The sequence below is a fragment of the Pieris napi genome, chromosome 5 (assembly GCF_905475465.1).
Source record: "Pieris napi chromosome 5, ilPieNapi1.2, whole genome shotgun sequence".
Taxonomy (NCBI): domain Eukaryota; kingdom Metazoa; phylum Arthropoda; class Insecta; order Lepidoptera; family Pieridae; genus Pieris; species Pieris napi.
This window is the reverse complement of record NC_062238.1, coordinates 10,805,028-10,827,757: the sequence shown is the minus strand read 5'-3', so window position 1 is coordinate 10,827,757 and position 22,730 is coordinate 10,805,028. Positions and strand designations below refer to the sequence as shown.

The 22,730-nt window shown below is 33.4% G+C and overlaps 2 protein-coding genes across 3 annotated transcripts; one reads left to right on the top strand and one right to left on the bottom strand.

The window, feature by feature from the left end:
- The first annotated feature begins 7 nt into the window (after positions 1–7).
- LOC125049503 (protoheme IX farnesyltransferase, mitochondrial) lies at positions 8–4,337 on the top strand. Of its 2 annotated transcripts, XM_047648846.1 has the most exons (8): positions 8–143; positions 468–592; positions 704–911; positions 1,141–1,336; positions 1,421–1,596; positions 2,727–2,906; positions 3,303–3,437; positions 3,737–4,336. In XM_047648846.1, exons 2-8 carry the CDS (start codon positions 503–505, stop codon positions 3,970–3,972), a joined length of 1,221 nt encoding a protein of 406 aa, XP_047504802.1. In that variant the 5' UTR covers positions 8–143; positions 468–502; the 3' UTR covers positions 3,973–4,336. The 2 variants fall into 2 exon arrangements, with proteins under 2 accessions (XP_047504802.1, XP_047504803.1); XM_047648847.1 differs by lacking the exon at positions 468–592 and having other exon boundaries at positions 14–143; positions 3,737–4,337.
- A 56-nt stretch (positions 4,338–4,393) lies between these two features.
- On the bottom strand, positions 4,394–18,315 carry LOC125049501 (FACT complex subunit spt16). Its single transcript, XM_047648839.1, has 18 exons — positions 18,092–18,315; positions 17,918–18,028; positions 17,671–17,832; positions 17,183–17,482; positions 16,420–16,835; positions 16,139–16,283; positions 15,808–15,967; positions 15,160–15,168; positions 14,197–14,436; positions 13,099–13,297; positions 12,078–12,475; positions 8,965–9,178; positions 7,900–8,154; positions 6,893–7,040; positions 6,686–6,815; positions 6,058–6,298; positions 4,791–4,988; positions 4,394–4,666 (listed from the first exon to the last, which is right to left on the bottom strand). Exons 1-18 carry the CDS (start codon positions 18,158–18,160, stop codon positions 4,660–4,662), a joined length of 3,402 nt encoding a protein of 1,133 aa, XP_047504795.1. The 5' UTR covers positions 18,161–18,315; the 3' UTR covers positions 4,394–4,659.
- Between the last annotated feature and the right edge of the window lie 4,415 nt (positions 18,316–22,730).

Here is a 22,730-nt window from a genome sequence, read left to right as displayed (position 1 = left end):
AACCCTAGATACAAGGTTAAATGAAAATAACCTAAAAATACTGTTTTGTATTCTATTTGGAAAGGATTGTTTTTATTTGTCATACTTTTATTACAATTGAATTTAATTGCCATACCGAAATTTGCTTCTTAAATAATTCTCAAGTAAGTGATAAAGTAATACGAATTAATGGAAATATTATTTTTAAATGAGTAATGTAAAAATGTTTTATTTTAACTTAATGGCTGATTATTTATTACTTAAACACATTTATTTTTGTTATGTAAAATATAGCTATGTATTCCGATTTTGTAAAATATCTTTTGGGTATGTTATGTTTTTATATTCAAACATATTATGTAACCTCTGTTGTTATACGTAAATTGGTTAATTAGAATATCAAGATTATTCCCTATAGATACAAACTAAAATTCAATTTAGTAATAAGCCATTTAAATTTAATAAATTAATTTAACAATACATTTCAGGATGTTAACCTAAAACAGAAGCCAAAATTAATACAATGACATATTTTAAGCTTGTTTGCTACACTTGGAGTTTTAAAAATGGTCTCCATGGGTTATCAACACAATCTGTGCTGTTTAAAGTTTGTGTGAGTTATAATTATTTGGGTCTAAGAAAATCAATATTATTTTTTATTACTATTGGACATAGGCTTTTCCTCAGAAAACAAATGTGTTTAATATTTTATTTTTAATTTCAGAAACGACAATCAATACAGCATCTGGCCAGAATATCAACATCTAAACATGTATATAGTAACCCATTGATAAGTCAACCTCAATCTACGATAAAAAAGAAGAGTAAAAACGTTCCTCAAGACACAAGGGTGTGGAAGGAGACCCCCACTCATGATGTCAAAAATAACCTAGTCCATTACTGTATGATGCTCTCCAAGTTTCGACTAACTTGTAAGTGTATAAAAATATAACCTTTGAGGAAAAATAAATAGTAATAATTACTCATTTTGAAACCCCTGTATGTATTTTCCTCATATTAAGTAATTTATATTGCTGTTTGATGGTATGACATATACCCTAAAACCTTCATGTATAATTTAGTCAAATCTTTTGAATAGATCAGGTATATAAAGAGGAACCTAAAGTCCATAAATTAAAGTATATTTTTATTTTATTTCAGCCTTAGTTGTTATGACATCAATGGCTGGATATGCTCTTGCACCAGCTCCATTTGAATTTTCGACTTTTGCCCTTTGTGCTGTGGGCACAGGTCTCGTTAGTTCTGCGGCTAATTCTATCAACCAGTACCATGAAGTACCATTTGATGCTCAGATGTCTAGAACTAAAAATCGGGTGCTTGTTAAGGGTTTGCTAGAGTGAGTATTTTAATTGATTGAGGAATAAGTAAACCATAAGATAAAACTGTGGTGGCTGATATAGTGATCCCAAATCTCTTGCAGACCAGTGCACGCTATAGGTTTTGCGGCAGCTACAAGTGCTACCGGACTCAGTATATTATACTTAGGAGTTAACCCTCTGACTGCTGCCCTGGGAGCAACTAATTTAGTGCTCTATACATCCATATACACACCCATGAAGAGAATGTCCATTGTTAATACATGGTTGGGATCTATTGGTATGCTTTAATTTATTGTAATTTGACATTTTAAATATAAAAATAACTGTTCCAGTTATACAGTTTAATTCACATTACTTTATTTTGCATCATAAAAGGGAATATCCTAATAAATTAATGAAACAAAACATGATAGATTCCTAAACTGAAATATGCCATAAAGTATAGACTAGACATTGCGAGCCATCTGTTGTTATTTATCATTGTTTTCTTAAGGTGCACTTACACAAGGGCAATAATTGCTCGGCGACACGAATGGACCGATCTGAAGCAATTAATGGAGCAATTTCAATAAATTATTTCGGCGATATTGCTACTAATTGTTCCAGATATTTCATATCGCTCAATGTCGCAGATACGAATTGACGAATATCCAATGGACTTGGAAATTCCTAGCAATTTTTATATATATCTCATTCGCACTTGTTTGTTTTGCGGCTTGCCGTCTTGCTTCCGCGGGGAGAGCGAGAGGTTAATTAATGGGCTAACTTTATTCAAAAGTAATTCAAAGTCTGTTCGTGACATTCTAGTAAAGTTTTTGAATAATATATCATCTAATTCTTTACACAATGAAAATTGCGGCCTATTGCTTTTCTTTCTTTTTTGTTTTTGATTAATAATAAAAAAAGCGCTACAAGCCGCCGCAGCAAGAACAATGTCGTCCATAGCGAGTGAATACTGAAATGCTCGTGTAGGACAGTATTGCCTAGTTGATGAAGTTGCGCCATGTCGCTCAATATTGTATTGCGCAGTATTGATGCTTGTTGCCAATGCCGTAAATTGCTTGATGTAGTCGTGACGTCATAGTTGACGAGTATTGACTGGAATTGAGCAATTTTAGTTGCCCGTATAAGAAAGAGCCTTTAGACCAATTTTTTTAATTGACATTGACTCCATTTGTCAATAGTTATACAATATTACATTAGATAAAAGCTATTTATATTAAGGTAATATGACTATAATTCCTATATTTCCTTCATAAAGCTGTTTTAACTTTAAAATACTAAGTCATAATCTGTATTATTTTATTTGAGGTACCTGAAATTAGATCAAAGTTGTTTGTAAATCAAATAAAGGAAATATGAGATGTAACTCTTCTGAAAGTTACTTCTAGTTATAATTTTTTTCAGTGGGTGCAATTCCCCCATTAATGGGCTGGGCAGGTTGTACGGGTTCCTTAGACATGGGTGCGTTAGTGTTAGGCGTCATACTGTACTCATGGCAATTTCCACATTTCAACGCGCTGTCTTGGAACTTAAGACCCGACTATTCACGTGCGGGTTATAGAATGATGGCGGTCACTGACCCAGGTTAGTAGAAAAAAATATTAATTCTTCATGATGATAATTATATAAATTTATTGTTTGTATTAAAACAAATACGGTTTAGTTAGGGTAAGGCTTTAGAGACAATTTTATTTGCTTTTATGGACTTGATAAGTTGGATGCAAGTCGTCGATGTTTTCTATTTATTGATAAGACACAACCATTCTTCAGCATGTTTACCTTCTCTATATAAGTGTTAATTAGGCACGCAGAAAGAAACAATTATTGGTGGTCGAAATTTTAACATGACTTCTGCTTTATTAGTATTCAAGATTTAATCATTCTTATTTAAACAAATAGGGAATTCTTGGGCTAAAATTCACACAACATTAGCGATACAAATAATATATATAATATATTTTAATAATCGATTTCTTACAGCTCTATGTCGCAGAGTGGCGTTACGACACACAGGTTTAATAACCGCCATTTGTCTGGGCGCGCCCTACCTCGGTGTTACCAATGTTTGGTTTGCGGCCGAATCGTTACCACTTAATATTTATTTTTCGTACTTAGGTAAGTTTTGTAAATCATTTTCTCATTGAATATATCAGAACCAAAAGCATTAGGAACCTTTTTTGTTAATATTTTTATTGAATAAAGTCTAATTTTAATTTCAAATAAAATTTTTGAAAGGGAAATTTTGAAAGAATAATATTTTGCAAATTGTGAAATTTACCTTAACAACTTGTATTAAGACGTCTTTTTGCATTATGAAATAAAAAAAACGAATACTTAACTTGTAAACAGTGAAACTATGTTTATAATTGGACTTTTTTTTTTTTAATTTTCTCATTCCATATTTTTTATTACAGCTTGGCAATTTTACAAGAAATCAGATAGCGGTAGTTCAAGAAAATTATTTAGATTTTCACTGATACACCTTCCCGCGCTGATGTTACTAATGCTCGTCAACAAGAAATATTGGAGTTCAGCAGAAACTCAAGAGAAGGAATTCAAAACCCAAGATTTAAAACTGGATCCAAAGAGAATAACAGTTTTACCACGAGGGCCAGTTGTGGCCGCGCAAGAGGCGGATGACATACGATAATGTTGCTATAGCAAAAAATATTTATTTTTTAGTGAATGTTGCCAGTGTTTTTCGACGTAGGTAATCTACATGTTTGTTAATTTCTTTATAAGTATCATTCAATTTAGCTAGATTATGCCATTACATTTTGCAAAAATAATTTAAAACTTAACATCCTCTAAGACTTTATAATTAAAATGAGTGTTACCATATTCTAGCCATATCTTATATTAGGTATTTATTTTGTATAATTGTCATAAACACGCTACTACTTATAGAAAGGCACTGGCATGTAATTTTTTTTGTAAATAATGGACTATATATGATTTTATTTATAGAGCTTGTGTAAGATAAATCAATCCAAGAGATTACCCAAATAAGTTATATTTTTGATGTTATGTAGTTCCTTTAATTTAAACAGAACAGCAAATAAAATAACTAATTAAAAAACCTTATTTTTATTGTAATTTAAATTAAACATGGAATTATAATCTACATACATACAAAACATATACCACCTCATTCATTATAACCAATATGTTGTCTCTTTCTCACTAGCTTAGTATGAAAGGGACAAACATATCTACCAACAATGAATAAGTGGTTTGACAGATTTGAACAACTAAAAGACGGACTGGTGTGGGGTGTGACGCGAACGTCGCGAAGATCACCGGGTATCAATTAACAGATAACGCTTTAAAAATATCCTTATTTCCTGAAAAAAAAAAACAATTTTAAAATTATCCTTAAGATATTGGTCTCGGAATTAAATATTTATGGAGAAATAACGTTAAAACTTTTTTCGTTTTATAAGTCGGTTAAAAAAAGCAAAAACTCACTTAGATTTCTTAGGGCTACGGCCTTCTTCTCTGCTATCATCACGTGAACGTTTGTGAGATTTGTGGTCACGGGAGTTGGAGTGCTTCTTGTGGTCACCGTTGGACTTGCTGTGCCTGTCACGGTCACTGTGGGACGACTTGTGGCCACGGGAAACGGAGTGGGAGGACTTGTGGTGCTTATCGCGATTCTTCGATGGACTGGAATAGAAGTTTAAAATAAATTTTAAGTTAGTTAAATTTCAACCTGAAAGAAAAATTCTGTAATGCAAAAAAAAAACACATTTAATCTTGTTATTTACAACTTTTCATAAGGCTTCAAGCAAACTCTTCTTGTTAGCCTTTAGAAGAGAAAAAAGACTTGTCATGAAGTGCATATCATCTAACACTTGTAGCCAATAAGTTGTAATAATAACGTCGGTTTTGGTAGTACTAAATTAGTCCCTTAGTCATACATTCATAGTAATATAACATTCTCGTGTCCTAGAATGTCCAATAGGTCAATATCACTTAGTTTTAAGAACCCATAATGAGATACAGTTTTTTGTTAGGCTAGCGTCACAACCACACTACCCCTTATTTTATGTTATAAGCCCTTGTTAATTTATAATCGGTCATATAGGTAAGTAATTATTATGAACGTCCTCAGTTTTATCTATTAAAATAAAAGTGCAATAAATTTAATAGCTTTACAAAAACATTAAGCTTTATACATTGCACATATTAACGTATTACCTATGTATAACATATTAAATGTTTTCTTTTAAATTATTTTTGTGAGTAATGAAACCATTAACAAAAACCTGTCGAAATATGTAGTTTTATCTAGATTTTAGACTCTGCCCTAATATCCGAAATATATCCGAAACTTGTGAAACGGTTACGGATATCCGATAGTTTCGGTTACGGTTACGGAGCTCTAACATCCCTGCTTGTTATAAACGATTAAATACAGTTGACGCTTAGCTTCAAACACTGTGTTTATTTATTTGATCACCAAACAACCACCACCAAACTTAAGCAATATAATTTAATTTCTTTAAATTTAATTTTATAATCTGTTGGTAGTAAATTTAAATTTAGAATGAATTTAACAACTTTTCTGTTGACGTGTATAAGAGTACTTGGTTACCTACCTATACGAAAAAAGTTATTTTGAGTTTGTTTTATATCTGTATATGTGCAAACTAGTAATTGATGGTCATGTCAGTGTGGTTTATGAATAAATAAACTCCTTATACTTAGAGGTTCGTAAAGTAGTGAATCTCACCTGCTGCTGCTATGCTTCGAAGGGCTCTTATGACTGGAACTTGAGCTTTTGTGATTAGAGCTAGAACTCTTGTGTTTATCGTGTTTACTCTTTTTCTCGTCATATCGCGAAGGTTGTGCTTGTCCGCCTTTCCGTTTCCGTTCGAATTCGTCTCCGCGATCGAATGTACGTTCCTTCTTGTCCTCTTCTGCCGCTTCCCGCTCTAGATCCGACCAGTCCTTGCCGGATTCTTCGTCTTCTTCTGAAATAATAATACAAATATTCATATTATGCAGTGCGCATGACTGACTTAGTCAAAACCAACTAAAGCAGCGTTCAAGTATTACGACCTTCCAGTACTTTATAGCACATAATGGTAACTTTTAGCTATAAAGAGTCACTGGGTGGTCACGAAACGTTTTACTATTGGGTACAGAAAAACGTTACGGCGCGTTACACGGGGGGGGGGAGGGGGGGGAGGAGGTCGTCAATAATCTCCAAAAATTGCGTGACGTCATTCTTGAACGCTCCCTAATAGCCAAAAAAGACGTGTCAGACACAAAAGATTTTAAGTCTTTACTTTTAGGCTACTAACTTTCTTTTGAGATTTTACTTATAAATAAGCATTTTGAAGTATTCAAAATCCTACCTTCACTTTCCCCGGATTCATCAGAAGCATCCGAGGCTTCGGAGTCATACTCCGAGTCATCATCAGACTCCTCCTCAGTCTCTGCATCTGTCGGCTCGTACGCGTCGTCTTCCTCTTCAGACTCTTCTTCCTAAAATCGTTAAATATTTTCAAGTCTGAACATTCAAAATGATTAATAATTATCCATAGATCATTCAATTTTCCAACCTGGCGTTCATTCTCAGCATCCGACTCAGGGTCGAGGAAGGACCAGCCGCCATTATCGAAGAAGCCCTCGATGTCGTCTGTGATCGTTTTCATCACTTTAGTCCAGTTGAGAGACTGAATACCCTCCGAGTAACGGATATCACAGGAACTGGAAATCGATTAAAAGTTTTACGTTGTGATTATTTATTTATTTAGAGCTTATTGAAGTGAAACTTCTTTATCGGGGTTGGAAAAAAATTTAGTGTAACATTTTTTCGTTACGCGTCACATTTTTCGGTTACGCGCCATGTTGCTTTTTGAAGTCAAACTTCTTTATCGGCGTTGGAATGAAAGTTCTTTATCGACGTATGGGAGAAATTTTGTAGATTCGAAGCCATTAATAACAAAAATATATAATAACGATAACAATGATAGTAATAATTCTATTACAATTAATGAAATTCTGTAATAATCTTAGTAGTAATAAGGTAAAATGAAATAATTGTATTTGTATTCATGTCTATGATAATAAAAGCCTTTTGTTAAACTTTATTTAACCAATTTCGTTAAGTTGCATATAGTAGATCATTTTTCGAAAAATAAGGTCATAAAGAAGTTTCACTTTTTACGTGTGTACCTAGTACACGCACACATTTTTTTTTATGGGTGTTTTTTTCTTCATATACACTCAAAACCGGTTAAGACATCGTTAAGAACAACATACCGGTTATATTGACCAAAATAAAAGGTCCCGGCTAAATCCAATTGTATTAGGTACTTAATAATAACGACATCGGCTGTTACGACCAAACATGACTAGTCCCTTCGATGTCGTTATAATAGATTTTGACTGTAAATGGAATTTAGATTTCGACATGTCAAATAATATGTATATATTTGTTACAATTATTCATAAAAAGGTATTATAAAAATGGATTTTAACATTTTTCTAAAACTATGAAACAATTCAATAATGTGTGAATTGGTCTTACTTCAGAATGTATATTAAAAATATTAAAAGGGCTCACTTTAGCCACTCCTTTACATGATCCAGCATGTTCATAGGCACTGCGTTGACCATAGCCACTTTCTTAGCATAATCCTTAAACACGAAAACCATGTCAAAATTCTTCAAATGGAATTGGACTCGCTCAAAGTGAACTAATTCCACATCTTCTAAGGCGATGACGAATGGAGGCCACTCTGTTAGATTCACTAGGGCTCCGGATGTGGGCTGAAGAAGTACTGTACTGCGGAATGGGGCTCCGGGGAATCCAAGTTCTCTGTAAGTAGAAATATAAATTAAACACAAGTACAAGATAAAATAATGTTTTTAAGCTATTGCATAGATTTTATCGCGGCCTTTGAGGGCGGCGACCGAATCAAGAAATTGCGTAACGAAAATAAGAACCTAACACATGATGACGATAAGTGCGGCCAATACGCGTTAGAGCGGGACAGAACGCATACTGCGTCTCATATCGGTCTAACGTGATCGGTGACGTAGCTCAGGTGCGTCAGAGTGGGACAGAACGCATACTGCGTATTCACATCTCTGACAATATGACATAGCGTAAGCGCCGCCGGTGTAGCCAGTACGCGTTAGAGTGAGACAGACTATATAGGCGTGTTAGTCTGAGTCTGGTAGATTGAATTAATATCAAAGAAAAAACAACTGCATAAAAAAAAAAGAAATAATTATAATTGCTCAAGTTGATAAAAAATGCTATGCAATAGCTTTACCGCGGCGGTCCCCGAGTGCCACACGTATTTTTTTGTTTTATAACACAAGAATTGATCACGTGACTAGCATATCAGCAACCACGTGACCACCAAAATTGCGTGTACACTTAAATACATACATTAAAAAAAACGCATAACACATAACATCGAACGAAGATGGTCAATACAGACGATTTCATTTAAAAAAATTTTGAGTGTGGCTTATTTAAACATTTAGTTTCAAGATCTGTCCAAAAACTTATTTTATGTTTCACATATTTGTTAGTACTCAAAATCAGATTATACTTGGAACTCAAAAGCATTTACAAAGTTTACCCAATTGTCAATAAATATCATACACAATAATCTACCTGAAAGGCGTATCAAACTCCACTTCCTGCTTGGTCATATTTTCAACTCGTTCACAAAAACTCTTAAAAGCAACTTTCAGCTTATGCCGGAGTTCTCTTTCACTCTGCTCCGCTGCTAAATCATCTCTATCGTGCATGTGCTGGTGTTTACCAAGATCTGTGGTGATTTCTCCCACTTCCGTGTAAAACTGGACGTCTACATGTTTCTTTTTACCTGGAATCACAAAATATAATATGTAATATATTAAACTACTCTGAGCCATTACGAAAAACATATATTTTCGTATTTTATCGTTCGTTCACGTACATAGAGAATTTTCTCCCGAAGACATTGTTGAATTTAGTAAAAAAAAATATTTAAATACTTTTCATGATAAATTGTAAAACAAATTCACAGGAATACATCAATAAACAATCGCTTGTAGATGCCAAATGTCAGCTGTCAAATGTCTATTGTTAACAAACACCTGTCAAAATTGGATTTGAAGGCTGTGCTAGACACAATAATATTAAAATCAGTATTATTAATTACAAACAAACATCAAACATTATGAACAACCACAGTTTCAGAAACCCTACATACAAGCTACAACGGTTGCAGTTATAGATAGAAACGGTACGGCTATTGCCCCCCCAAGCACACTATAAAAGAAGAACATTTGGAAGAGCTTTTTATATCACTGGGGCAGCGATTCATAGCAGGAGGTGATTGGAATGCCAAGCATGTTCATTGGGCCTCTAGGCTAACGACAACAAGAGGCAGAGAGCTTAAGAAAAGTATAGATAACAACAATCTGACAGTGATTTCAACGACGGACCCGACCAACTGGCCGACTGACTCAAACAGGCTTCCGGACGTCATAGACTTTTTCGTCATGAAAGGCCTGTCTAGACTTTCTTACCAAATACAAACTTGTTTAGACTCGAGTACAAACCATGTTCCAGTTATATTGACTATTGGAATAACTGCCTTGAGCAAAGAACACAGCCTTAAATTGTACAATAAACGAACTGATTGGAACTTATATCGAGAACTGGTCCATGACAGACTAGACCTAAAAATTGCCTTAAAAAGTGAAGCAGTCATTGATCACGCAACTCGCTTACTAACCGAAGTGATCCAAGAAAGCTGCTGGATGTCCACGCCCGAAATCACTGCTCGTCTGCCACAGAGTAAGACCTACTCGGACACCATACGACAAAAAATATTAGAAAAACGAAGGCTACGTCGAATATGGCACACTAGTAGACTGACATATGACAAAACGGCGCTTAATAAAGCGATACGTGATTTAAAATCCCTAATATCCGAAGCTAACGAAGCAGCCTTGAGTAAACACCTGGAAGGATTGACATCAACAAAAGCAACCGATTACTCGCTCTGGAGAGCCTGCAAAAACCTAGCTCGACCACTACACCAAAAGCCACCACTACGAACGCAGAACGGGCAGTGGATTAGAACGGAACGAGAAAAAGCTGAAGTTTTTGCAAATCATCACAGTCATGTATTCAAACCGAATGACCCCAGGCCTAATGTAGATGAATCGGATATCGAACTAATCATTGACCAAGACCTGCAACTTGATCTACCATTAAAACTAGTGAGACCACGGGAAATTAATCGCAATATCAAATCTATGGATAATAATAAAGCGCCGGGCTATGACTTAATAGACAAAAAGGTCCTAGAAGAATCACCACGCAAAGTGATAGTGTACCTTACAATGCTGTTTAATGCAATCCTAAGAGCTGGGTACTACCCAGACTTATGGAAGGTATCACAAGTGACTATGATTCACAAACCTGGAAAACCGATTCACGAAATCACTTCATATAGACCCATTAGTCTGCTGCCTATAATGTCCAAATTATTTGAAAAATCGCTACTACACAGAATGCTGGACATAATAAAAGAAAAGCAGATCATCAGTTTGGCTTTAGGCAAGTACATGCCACAACAGAACAAGTCCACAGAGTATGTAGAAAAATAAGAAATTCCCTCGAGAGGAGAGAATACTGCTCATCTGCATTTCTAGACGTACAACAAGCCTTTGACAAAGTGTGGCATAAGGGTCTTTTGTTTAAAATAAAATCCTTATTGCCACACACATTCTATAGGATTCTACAATCATACCTGTATAACAGACTATTCCAAGTTAAAGAAGGTGCCAGCACATCCGGTTTTTACGAAATTTGCGCAGGTGTGCCACAGGGCTCAGTCCTCGGACCCGTCCTGTACACACTGTATACATACGACCTACCACAGAGCCCAGAGATTACTATCGCCACCTTCGCTGATGACACGGCTCTACTTACCTCCAACAGAAGTCCCATTCTAGCCTCTAAAATTCTACAAAATGGCTTAAATAAGGTAGAAGACTGGTTGGCCAAATGGAGAATTGCAGTTAGTGTGTCCAAATCGGTGCACGTCACTTTCACGCTCCGAAAGCCCCCCTGTCACTCTAAATGGCACCCAATTACCACATCAAAACACAGTCAAATATTTAGGAATGCATTTAGACCGCAGACTCACCTGGAAAAAACATATTCAAACAAAGCGAGACGAAATTAACCACAAATACAAGGGCTGGCTAATGGGACGAAATTCAAAACTATCCACTGACAATAAGTTGCTCTTGTACAAAACCATTCTCAAACCCATATGGACATATGGAATACAGCTTTGGGGATCTGCTAGTGCCTCAAATATAATAATAATACAAAGAGCTCAAAATTACATACTCAAGCAAATATCAAACACCCCATGGTTTCTCAAAACTACAGAAGTCCATGAATTTCTTAATATGCCCATGGTAAAAGAGGAAATTATCACACATGGGTATAACTACAAACTAAGACTTCAAAAGCACCCCAATCAGCTAGCAGGACAGCTAACTATACCAGAAACTACTCGACGACTAAAAAAGCGGCGAGACATTTTTGATCAGGACAACCCAACAGACTGAGTTTAAATAAGAATAGGCAGGCTCCGCTGGGAGTAGCGCCTAACACGTCAAAAAGCTCTCAACGTATCTACTTATAGTCGCAAAGACTGATTGTATGATTATTTTAAAAAAAAAAAGAGTATTATTAATTATTATAATTTCACTCACCAAACATAATAGCATGTTTCAAATGAAAATGTAGCAATATAATCATTTCGCCATCACACGGCTGGAAGAATGCATTCTTAATATTATTGTATAAAATATCTACTTTATCTCCTCTTACTGAAGTAAATCTAAAACCATTAGAATGAGCTTCGAGGGACCCGCTCATTCGTTTTGTGACAATGTTGGGTCGGATATACAAATCTTTTAACTTGGGATTTCCTTTACTCTGTGATAGAACCAATGTGTCTTGTTTAACTAAATCCTCTTTCTCTCTCTCTTCTGCTTCTCTCGTTTTGAACTTCTTCTGAACTTCTTTTATAAGTCTGAAGCCGGTGTTGAGGTTTGATGAGGGAGGGGATATTTCACCTGGCTCTTTTGTGTTTGTACTACGATATGTTCTGGAAAATAATGTGAGACATTAACTATTGGGAGTAAATTTAACAATTGACCACAGAAGACACACAAATATTATATAATTGGTTTAAATTAAAGATTAATGAAAATTCTAAGGAATCATTAAGTCATATTGAAGCATTTGTCGTAATAAATCTATATATATATATAATGAAAATGGTCTTCGTTTGAGGCTCAATCACGCCTAAACCACTGATCGTATCAACATGAAACTACCACCATTCGATGCGACATTTTTCCTAGATGGTTTATGGCTACTTATTTATTATTAAATTCCAACGTTCCTTCATTTTTTTATTGCTGTTTTACTTTTATGAAAATTTATCCATACGGACTTCACCGCGGAAACATTCGGGGAGGCTTCCTAGAACCTCTAAACGTCAACATCTGTTAAAAACTCGATTTTCGAAATATTTCAATTTTCTTAGCGGGAAGTTAAAAAGAAGAATAATAAAAATATGAAAAAAAATTAAATTATGAAACATAAAATTTATTTTAATTCGTCTAGCAAAGCGGGCGCGAAACGTCTAGTTTAATATAATTAGGAAAATAAGAGACTTTTAAAAGAATTTTGGGAATTATGCGAATGCAGAATCCTCATACTTACACTTCCTTAACAAATGTGGCGTCTGGTTGTGCATAATTTCCCCCCTCGTTTCTTCCCATTGTGGCTCCCGGGTGGAAAAAGTTAATTCTCAAGTATGTATAGTCACCTTCTACCGACTGCGATATATTCTTAATCGTTGATATATGGAATGGTACTGGGACACCGAATATCGGCAATATAACAGTTTCGTATTTACGATCTAGAAATTAAGGTTGAAATTATTCAAATGAAAAAAAATTATTAATAAAAAAGGTATATAATTAAAAGAGAAAGTGCACTTGTCCACACACTAGGATTTCTTGTGTCGTTGGCATCTATTTGACATACTTATTTTAGCTACTGCATGTAATAAATTCTACATACACTTAGAATTTTATAATTAAACTAGCTGATCCAGCAAACGTCGTTTTGCCATGTATATTATTTCTAGGAAACATTTTTTTAGTTCAATAAAAATAACTATCTACTATAAAAAAAATAGGGGTTGATCGTAGAGGGGTGAAAATTAAGGGTTGTATGTATTTTTGTATCCTGTATCATAAAAAAAATAAAAACAAAAAATATTTTGGGGTGGACACTGGACACCCCTTATCACTCAGGGGTTTGAAAGGTAGATAATAGCTGATTCTCGGACTTACTGAATATGCATAAAAAAATTCGTATGAATCGGTCGAGCCGTTTCGGAGGAGTATGGGAACGAACATTGAGACACGAGAATTTTATATATATGATTACTGTTGCACAATAATACTTTCGGTTTAAGCATAGGACAGGTTGAGTAGATGTTGTTAGGACTGTTAGTGAATGTATAAAGTTTTAAATCGATATTGAAAATTGTTTTTAAGAAAGTGGTTAAAGACGAGAGGGCCTCTAAAGAGAAAAGCGTTGGGCGAAGAAAGTGCGTTTACACGTTTGCGATGTTTATTATGTGTTGTGATCGGTGTTTGGAATGAATAGCGTTCATTGTGAATATCGAGTTATATAGAGTCCAAATAAAAATATAAGTACAATTTTAAAACAAATGCTTGAAAAAAAAAACATGAATGAAAAAATACTCTATGGACCGAGAAATCCAGATATATTATTTTTTTAACTTACCAACATATAATTTCAATTCCTTCACTTCATTTTCTCTTGGCATCTGACTGATGCTCTTATATGAGACTGTGCTCTTTCTAATTTTCTCTCCTTCCTTCCCACTCGACTGTTTCGCCAATCTCTCCTTGGCCTTCTCATTGAGAGCTATCGCGAGCTCTCGCTGATGTTCTTTTCTCTTCTCTTCTGAGGAATGTTCCGTTCGGAGTTTTGACTCGATAACAGCTGTTCTCTTGCCACGCCCTAAAATCATTCTTAATAAAATGTCCATTTGTGGGTCCATATATTAAGCAAAATAAAGCAAAATTGGTGATTTTATTTTGGTTAACTCAGTCTTTTGAAACTATAAAGTATGATATGTTGATTAAAAAAATATGTATCTATGAATTTAATTTTAAAAAAATGTTTCATGACACAGTCCAATGCAATAGCGTCTCGCATCTCCGTAACTAGCGCAGATATCTTGGATCTCTTTCACTATTGAAAGTTGCAGAGTTCTTACACTGGTAAAGGAGCGTCAAGTAATACGTCACGCAATTTTTGGAGATTATTGACCCCCCCATGTAACGCGCCGTAACGTTTTTCTGTACTCAAGTATAGTAAAACGTTTCGTGACCATCTAGTGACTTATACCTAAAAGTTACCATTATGTGGTGTAAAATACTGGAAAGTCGAAAATAATATTAACAATAACGCGTAATTCAATCCCCGCCCCGCATCTTAACGTTTTACAAAAGGACCCCCCCCGCAACAAAATTCGTTACGTAATACTTGAAGGCTCCCAAAGTTAATAAACTCGTTTAGGGTACAATCCTGATAAGTTATTACATATTAACCAATTTGCATTGAACTGTTTAATATTATGTCAAATTTTAATGTGATAATGAAACTTTAGAGAGAAAATGAATTACTAATAAAACATAGCATATACAAAATAACATGCATCGGTTATAACAATTAACTCACCTCCATTTTCTATCCGTCCACATTAGCATGTAACAAAATTGTAAAATTGTATCAATATAGCACATCCATTTTTACAGCATCAAATATAAAAAAAAACACAATATACAAACAATGTCCCTGAGTAAAAACAGTGGATTAATTTTGAGCCCCCTATTAAAGTCTAAATGTTATGGGTTTTAGATCGCCTCTAGATTATTTACATGGTTATTAAAATTGTGTGGGAAACATATTATACAGTCAAAAGCGTTTATGACGACATCGTTTTGAACAACACACCAGTTATATTGACCAAAATCAAAGGTCCCGGCTGAATTCTATTGTATTAGGTACTCAATAATAATGTCATCGGTTTTTAAAACCAAATATGAGTCCCTTCGATGTCTTTATAATAGATTTTGACTGTATATCACTAATAAGATTATATTTAACAGGCACATGGAACGCCAGTAATATTTTCCAGTTCTATATTTGATTAGTATTTTGCATTGAAACACCCATATCACATTAATGTTCTGAGATAACTTCAGAAGAATCATTGTATAAAACATCACAAAATTTAAGACATACAATTCTAGAGTATTTTGAAAATCAATCCTTAACCTCAATATTAATGAAGTCTATATAATCAAAATAGGTAATATGACTCACCAAGAATTTCAGTCTTATTCTCCTTCTCTTCTTCCTCTTCCTCATCATCATCTTTCAAAAAGATACCAATATTCTTGATTTTCTTTTTAGATTGTGTGAGAAGAGATGCAGGTTGCTCTTCATTCACTAATACCGTGTCTCCAATAAAAAGAGCATATGTCTGAAATTGTTTATGTTAAATATTAAATACCTGCTTGAGGAACTCGAACATAGCAGAATGTAATGACTGTGATTTAGTTTGAGACAAATTTCCTTTGAAAATAGCAATACTTGAAGTATTTTTATGTTATAATTTAAAAAACAACACTTATTGTAGAAGTAGAAATCTTACCTTTCCTTCTTTATCTGATGCCGCTTTATTGCTGAGATTTGCTAAGCCTATATTGATATTAAACACCATTCCCTTTTTTGCTACAATTGATGTTTTTGGACCAATCACAATTGAGCTCTCACGAAATTCTATACCCATTGCAAATCTGAAAATCACTCATATATAGAAAACTTTGCAATTTGATGCATTGATAATACTGAAATTTTTTAAATTTCTTTAGAATGAATGTAAAAATAACAGGACAGGAAAATCAGTACATCATTTATATTCTTGATACTCACCCAAAATTTTTGGTAAGGTTATCGACAAGATCTGGTTTTTCTTTCTTAGCTAACGCAAGTCCTGCTTCATAAACAGAAGATAACTTTGCACCAGCTACCAAATGTTTCATAACTTCCTCTTCCAAATTGACAAGGAAATTGTAATTGCTTTGAATATCATCTGTCGGATTGACCAGTAATGTGCGGACTATATTTGAGCAGTATGACTTATATCGGGCACCCAGTGAGCAGACAACTGCTCCGAAATGCAAATGATTTTTGTCAGATATTGCACTGAATTTTAAACTGTAGTTGCCACCAGATTGAATAATTGGAGGATAACACATATCGACTTGACTTGTATCAACTCCTGTTACATATTTCTTATCGGATATTGCTGCTTCTACACCTTCTGCTAATTTTGAATGTTTAACTTTCTGAAAGACAAAAGAATTATAAAATATGTGTGCTCTGCTGAACAGTATTATTTTGAGTTTATTGTTGGTTCTTCTAATCCATTTATAACACCTTTCATATGAGAACTGGCAGTATATATTAAGAAACATAACAAAATTTACATTAGTAATACACTTATTTTTGGTCTATTTATTATATGAATCAATGATATTCAGATTTGATTAATTCATACAATCACTAATTAGAGTTTAAGAGTGTAGAGACTCTCTTAAATGCATATTTATTTAGGCAAGAAGCTAAGAGAATTGCAGACAAAAGAGACATTGTATCACGTAAGTGGCAAATAAATTAGAAATAAAAATGTTACCTTATCAGAATCAATAATCTCCATTATTTGATCCTTTAAATATTTAGTAAATACATCAACAGTAACCAAACATGCTTTTTTAATTGTGATAATTTCAGGGTCTTCTTTTGTTGCCATTAATAAAGCAATTGAAGAACTTATGTCTACATTCTCAAACTTTTCTCCCTTAAGAACATTCTTCCAACTCTCACAAAATTCACCAGGATAATTATCTTTTGCAAATACACCAAGTGTTTTTCCAGATTTTGATTTTTTAATCTCTTGAATTAATTTACTAAAATTTTCCTTGTCTTTATCATTCTGAAATTAATAATATATTATATAGTTTATAATAACATTTCAAATGTTACGCTTAGTCAAAGCCAGGCCCAATACACTTTAGCAAAATAGTAACTGTTAAAATCTGTCTAGGAAGCTGATTATTGAAAAAAAGGAAGAATCAACCTTACCAAAACATTTTTCAAAACTGTGACTAAAAGTAAACTTACTCTGTCTCTAATTAATAATTTTACTGGAGGTAGCTCTGTTTCTTCTTTTCCGTTTTCTATTTGTCGTAAAAACTCTATTTTTTTTTTACTTGCAAGAAAACACATGCTCTGTTCAGTAAGTACAGTTATTGTGTCTGGAAGCTCATATCCAAACAGCCATGTCTATGGAAATAAAAAAATTAATAATTTATCAGAGAACGATATGATAATATTTGTACCGTTAAAAAATTTAATTTCCAATAAGTACCTGTAAAGCTGTCGACTTGCTGTAAAGTGTATCTTCATCAACTCCAACACATGATACCAAACAATCCACTTTGGCCAGTACATCTTCACTTTTTGTATCAGCTGCTGCAGCCTGAAATAAATAAGAATATAAGCCAATGCACACAACAGCGTTATTGTGGTTATTGATACACACCTTCCATGCTGCGTACAGCCTTTTCATACGCCGATAGAACGTTTCCTTATCAAGAGATATGTTTGACATGATGAAAAATAAAATAAAACATCAATAAATAATGAAGAACTCGATATATGCGATTTAAATTACGATCAACTACTAAATGATTCACGACATTGGGCAAAGCTTTTCAGTTTCTCGCGTTTGATTTTTGACAGCAAACAAGAATGGCGGCAGGCGAACCGCAACTGGCAAGTGTACAGATTATGCGAGCGTCGCTTTTCTATCCAATAATTATGAAAAAAAATATATCTCAATCACAAAATTTTAGTTTACAGTCCTTTTTTTCTAGTGTTTTACTAAATTCTCTAAAACAATAGAATCAAATCAAATTATAAATATAGTATTTCGCAAATAAAAAGGGTCTCCTAAGGAAATTTATGTTCTAAGGTCGATTTCAGTTAATTAAATAAAATTAATTTGTCTGACGTAATCTGTATACATATAATTTACGAACGAACTAATTTTTTTATTTTCTGTTATTAAGTAAAGTTACAAAATATGTAAAAACCTAATATAAAGTGGGACCTCCACTTGCTAAATTGAATGATCCTGATAAATCATTCTGGGCATGCTTTCCATGATGTTTTTAATAACGTTTTGAGGTATACGTTCGTACTCTTCTACAATGACTCTTTAGCTCACTGATGTTTGTTCAGGACTTCGAGACCCGAGCTGGCCAATCTAAACGATGGATCCCAACTTCTTGTACGTCACAAGAACGGTGAGGGCGAGCATTGTCTTCCATAAAAATGGAGCAGTTCATGTGGGTTGTATAGCATCAAAAAATAAATAACAGCCGTAAGGTCATATACGAAAGAGGTTTCAAGGTATTTTTACTGTAACAAGTAGAGCTATAGTTTTGCCGGTCCTTATCGCTTTATCAATCATATCAGAATGTGGTATTTAAAGTAAAAAGAAACATTAAAAATATTTAATTTGCAAAAACTGCCCAAAAAGTTTTTAAAGTCACTAGAATCAGTATAAATTTAGTGCCCGTTTTTTCTGCAAAAGAGTGTTTAAAGTTTAAATAACGATATATAGTTCACAGACAAGAGCATAGGTTTTGAGTTATCACACTCACCTCTACTTAATACTTATGCACTGTGGAGTTAAGCTTATGGTACGGTTTGAACTTTGAAGGTACTCAGTTAAGTCAGTAGTCGCCAGTAATTCTGGTATACCTGGACAATTGGGAAAATGGATTTATGATCTCCTTAATAATAGTATACTGTATGTCAGGCATAACAATATCTTGGGTAAAATTTTAGAAATACGTCGTCCGTATAGGTTGCGAGTGGGGGAGTAGGAGGGGTAGGGTTATCACCCCCAACCACTTCCACGCGCCAGAAACAGTATTAAAAAAAATATTACCTAACCTCACCTAACAATAGATAATAATAGGTATTTTGGACAGCTCCGGCGCTACGGGAAATGCATGTGGGGGCTGCTGTCCCTCCACGGATTTAAAATAACACTCTAGGGGTAAAACAGTCATAAATGCGGACCTAACTTAACCAAGTTCTAGTTTACGTGTAGATAAATATTAATTAATCTGATATATAAAATTCTCGTGTCACAATCTTCGTTCCCAATTCCCATACTCCTCCGAAACGGCTCGACTGATTCTTATGAAATTTTTATGCATATTCAGTAAGTCTGAGAATCGGACAACATCTATTTTTCATCCCCCTAAATGTTAAGGGTGGTCCCATTTCTAAATTGTTATTGTTATTTTTTAGGCAAAACTTTTTATTTTTATTTTTTTATGTAAAAATACATACAACCCTTAATTGTCGTCCCCTAAACGATCAACCACTATTTTTATTATAGTAAATAGTTATTTTTATTGAACTAATAAAATATTTCCTAGAAATAATATAGGCGTATGGCAAAACGACGTTTGCCGGTCAGCTAGTAGTGCTATAAAACAATTACCTCGATTGTATATAGTCGAGTTTTCAAAAAATCTAAATAAAATAAACGCAAAAGCACATTCACGTAAAAAGAATATCTCGGTGTAATTTCTGTCAAAATCTACATTCAAAATAGCGGTTTACGTTTCGTTTCACATGTTCTGAAATACACGCTGCTTTTTCTATTAATAATATATTATAATATAATATTTCTGTATAAAAAATTCAATACAAAATACAAAATTATATTTAAGTTTTTTTTACTTAGACGCAACTCCGACACTCAAAATTACTTGGATCAAGGTTCTCCAAGACACCTACATAATCAGTAGGTATCATAAAATTCAGGCGTCGTATTTCTAAATAAAAAACGAAAAAATACAGTGGGGATCATTTAAGAAAACAAGTGGAACGTTAGAATAACATGTGAAATTACATGCAAATAAAAGCTATAATTTTCCACTAAGTAGAAGTGACTAGTAGATACTGAAATTTTACTTGTAAATAGCCGTTATTAGTTAATTTTACTTGCAAAAATTCAGATTTTGCAATTATATTTTTAAATAGTTCTAAATTACCGAATTAAATGGAAAAATTAAATTCAACTATTCACTCAGCTTTATCTACTGGGCTGGTTAGAAAATTGTCAAAAAATTGTATAAACACAATCGCAGATTTTCTTCAAGAAGATGTTGAAAAGATATCAAAAATTACAAAATTGGATGTAGCTTGTATATTAGAGATACGAGATATTATTTTTAAAAAATATTCCGCCCCATCAATCGCTGGGACTACTTTACGTAACAAATATTTAACTGAAAAAAGATATCTGGAAACTGGTATTAAAAGGTAACTGTTATAAAAGTTTTCAAACTGTTTATATATTTATAAAATGTTATATAAGTTATTTTCAATTGTTTCTAAACATTATTTTTTTTAGATTGGATACAATTTTAAATGGGGGTATTCCAATTGGATTTATAACTGAAGTGTGTGGCTTAGCTGGTTCCGGGAAATCTCAGTTATGTATGCAACTAGCAATTAACAGTGCAAAGCCGTCTAATTCTGTAATTTACATTGATACGAAAGGAGATTTTTCAGCAGTTAGAATACAAAAAATCTTAGAAGCTCATGGGTTATCACCTAAGGTACCTATTGAAATTATGATACATGTAAATTAAAAAAGAGGTATCCTAATTATTAATAAAAAAATGAAATAAAATTACTCTAATAGTGTTAAAACAACATGTTAATTATTTTTCAATGGAGCTGTAATAATATTGAGAACTCTTTGTTTTAGGAAATGGCAATTATCATGCTGAACATCAATATAGTGCAAATTTTTTCAATGAATGATCTTATAAGTTTATTAGAATCAATAAAAAATAAAAAGATAGTTTTTGATTGTTTATCTCTTGTAATATTAGATTCACTACCATGTTTAATGTTCCAGCATTTTGGCGACAATAATAAAATTGGTAAGATGCTACATAATATCAAAATGTCTAATAGGACTTGAGATTTTAAATAAAATAAAATTACTTTTATTAGATAAGTTGTGCCTTATAATTTCACCTGTGTTAACTTGAATATCTACTATTTCTTTTTCAACACAAAAAACAATTTTGTAACTCAAACTAGTAAGTAATCCTTGAGATAAGCAAATTACGAACTCTTCAGATCTACTATCTGTACCAAATACTTTAGTTACAGATACTAAGTATTAAATATTCTCATTGTATGATAAATATTTTCTTTTAGGTTTGAAGTTTCTTAACATGTTTGTTAACCTTGCAAGATGTATTAGTAATGAATTTAGGACATGTTTTATATGTGTTAATATTGAAACCAGATGGGTTGATCAAGAACAAGTACCAGATTTAGATGGTAAGTAAAATAAAAGATATTTCACTTAAATTTCTTTATGGATGAACTCAATGTTCATTTCCAAGCTAAGTTTTTTTTATTTCAGATGAGGACGATAATTTTGGAGAACCTGCTTACTTCGAAATAAAAAATAGGTGTTTGGGAAAGTACTGGCGACATATTCCTGTGCAGGTGTTATCTCTTCAAAAAGCGTTTGAATCAGATACTAAAAATTGCATAAATATAAATGTAATAGCTGAAAATTATAATAATCCATGTTCTAAGCTTCAGTGCCCAATATCAATAAATGATTCGGGAGTATTTTAAATAATTGGTACAATACATAATCGTGTTTCAATTGCCCTGTCTGTAGAATTCCAAACCTATCTACATATTTTCATTTGTTGATATTTACGAAATGAATTGATTAAATTAAAGTTGGAATAAGAATTAGTGTAAATAAAACTAATTTTAAGTTGCGCTTATATTTCAAAATTCTAACTAGATGTACAGTCGACTGTCAAAATCTGTTATAACGACATCGAAGGAACTACTCATATTTGGTCGTAAAACCGATAGTCGTAACAGCCGATACTATAGAATTCAGCTGAGACTTTTGATTTTGGTCAATATAATCGGTAAAGTGTTCTAAACGATGTCGTTGTAAACAGTTTTGACCGTTTTTTTTATAACTTTACGCGAAAACTTCATTTTTATTAAGTAGAAAAATGATATTGTATTTAGTCTGTAATATTATGTCTGATTGACAAAAATTGACAGCTGTTGCCATTTGACACTTGCAGCGTGACATTGAC

Excerpts from the sequence above, each read along its gene's own strand:
- LOC125049503 (XM_047648846.1), top strand. The coding sequence starts at position 503 with ATGACATATTTTAAGCTTGTTTGCTACACTTGGAGTTTTAAAAATGGT. Across the intron at positions 593-703 it reads CTGTGCTGTTTAAAGTTTGT|AAACGACAATCAATACAGCA; the intron begins GTGAGTTATAAT and ends TTTTAATTTCAG. Across the intron at positions 912-1,140 it reads CTCCAAGTTTCGACTAACTT|CCTTAGTTGTTATGACATCA; the intron begins GTAAGTGTATAA and ends ATTTTATTTCAG.
- LOC125049501 (XM_047648839.1), bottom strand. The coding sequence starts at position 18,160 with ATGTCAAACATATCTCTTGATAAGGAAACGTTCTATCGGCGTATGAAA. Across the intron at positions 17,833-17,917 it reads GCAAGTCGACAGCTTTACAG|ACATGGCTGTTTGGATATGA; the intron begins GTACTTATTGGA and ends TTATTTCCATAG. Across the intron at positions 8,155-8,964 it reads GAGTTTGATACGCCTTTCAG|AGAACTTGGATTCCCCGGAG; the intron begins GTAGATTATTGT and ends TTCTACTTACAG.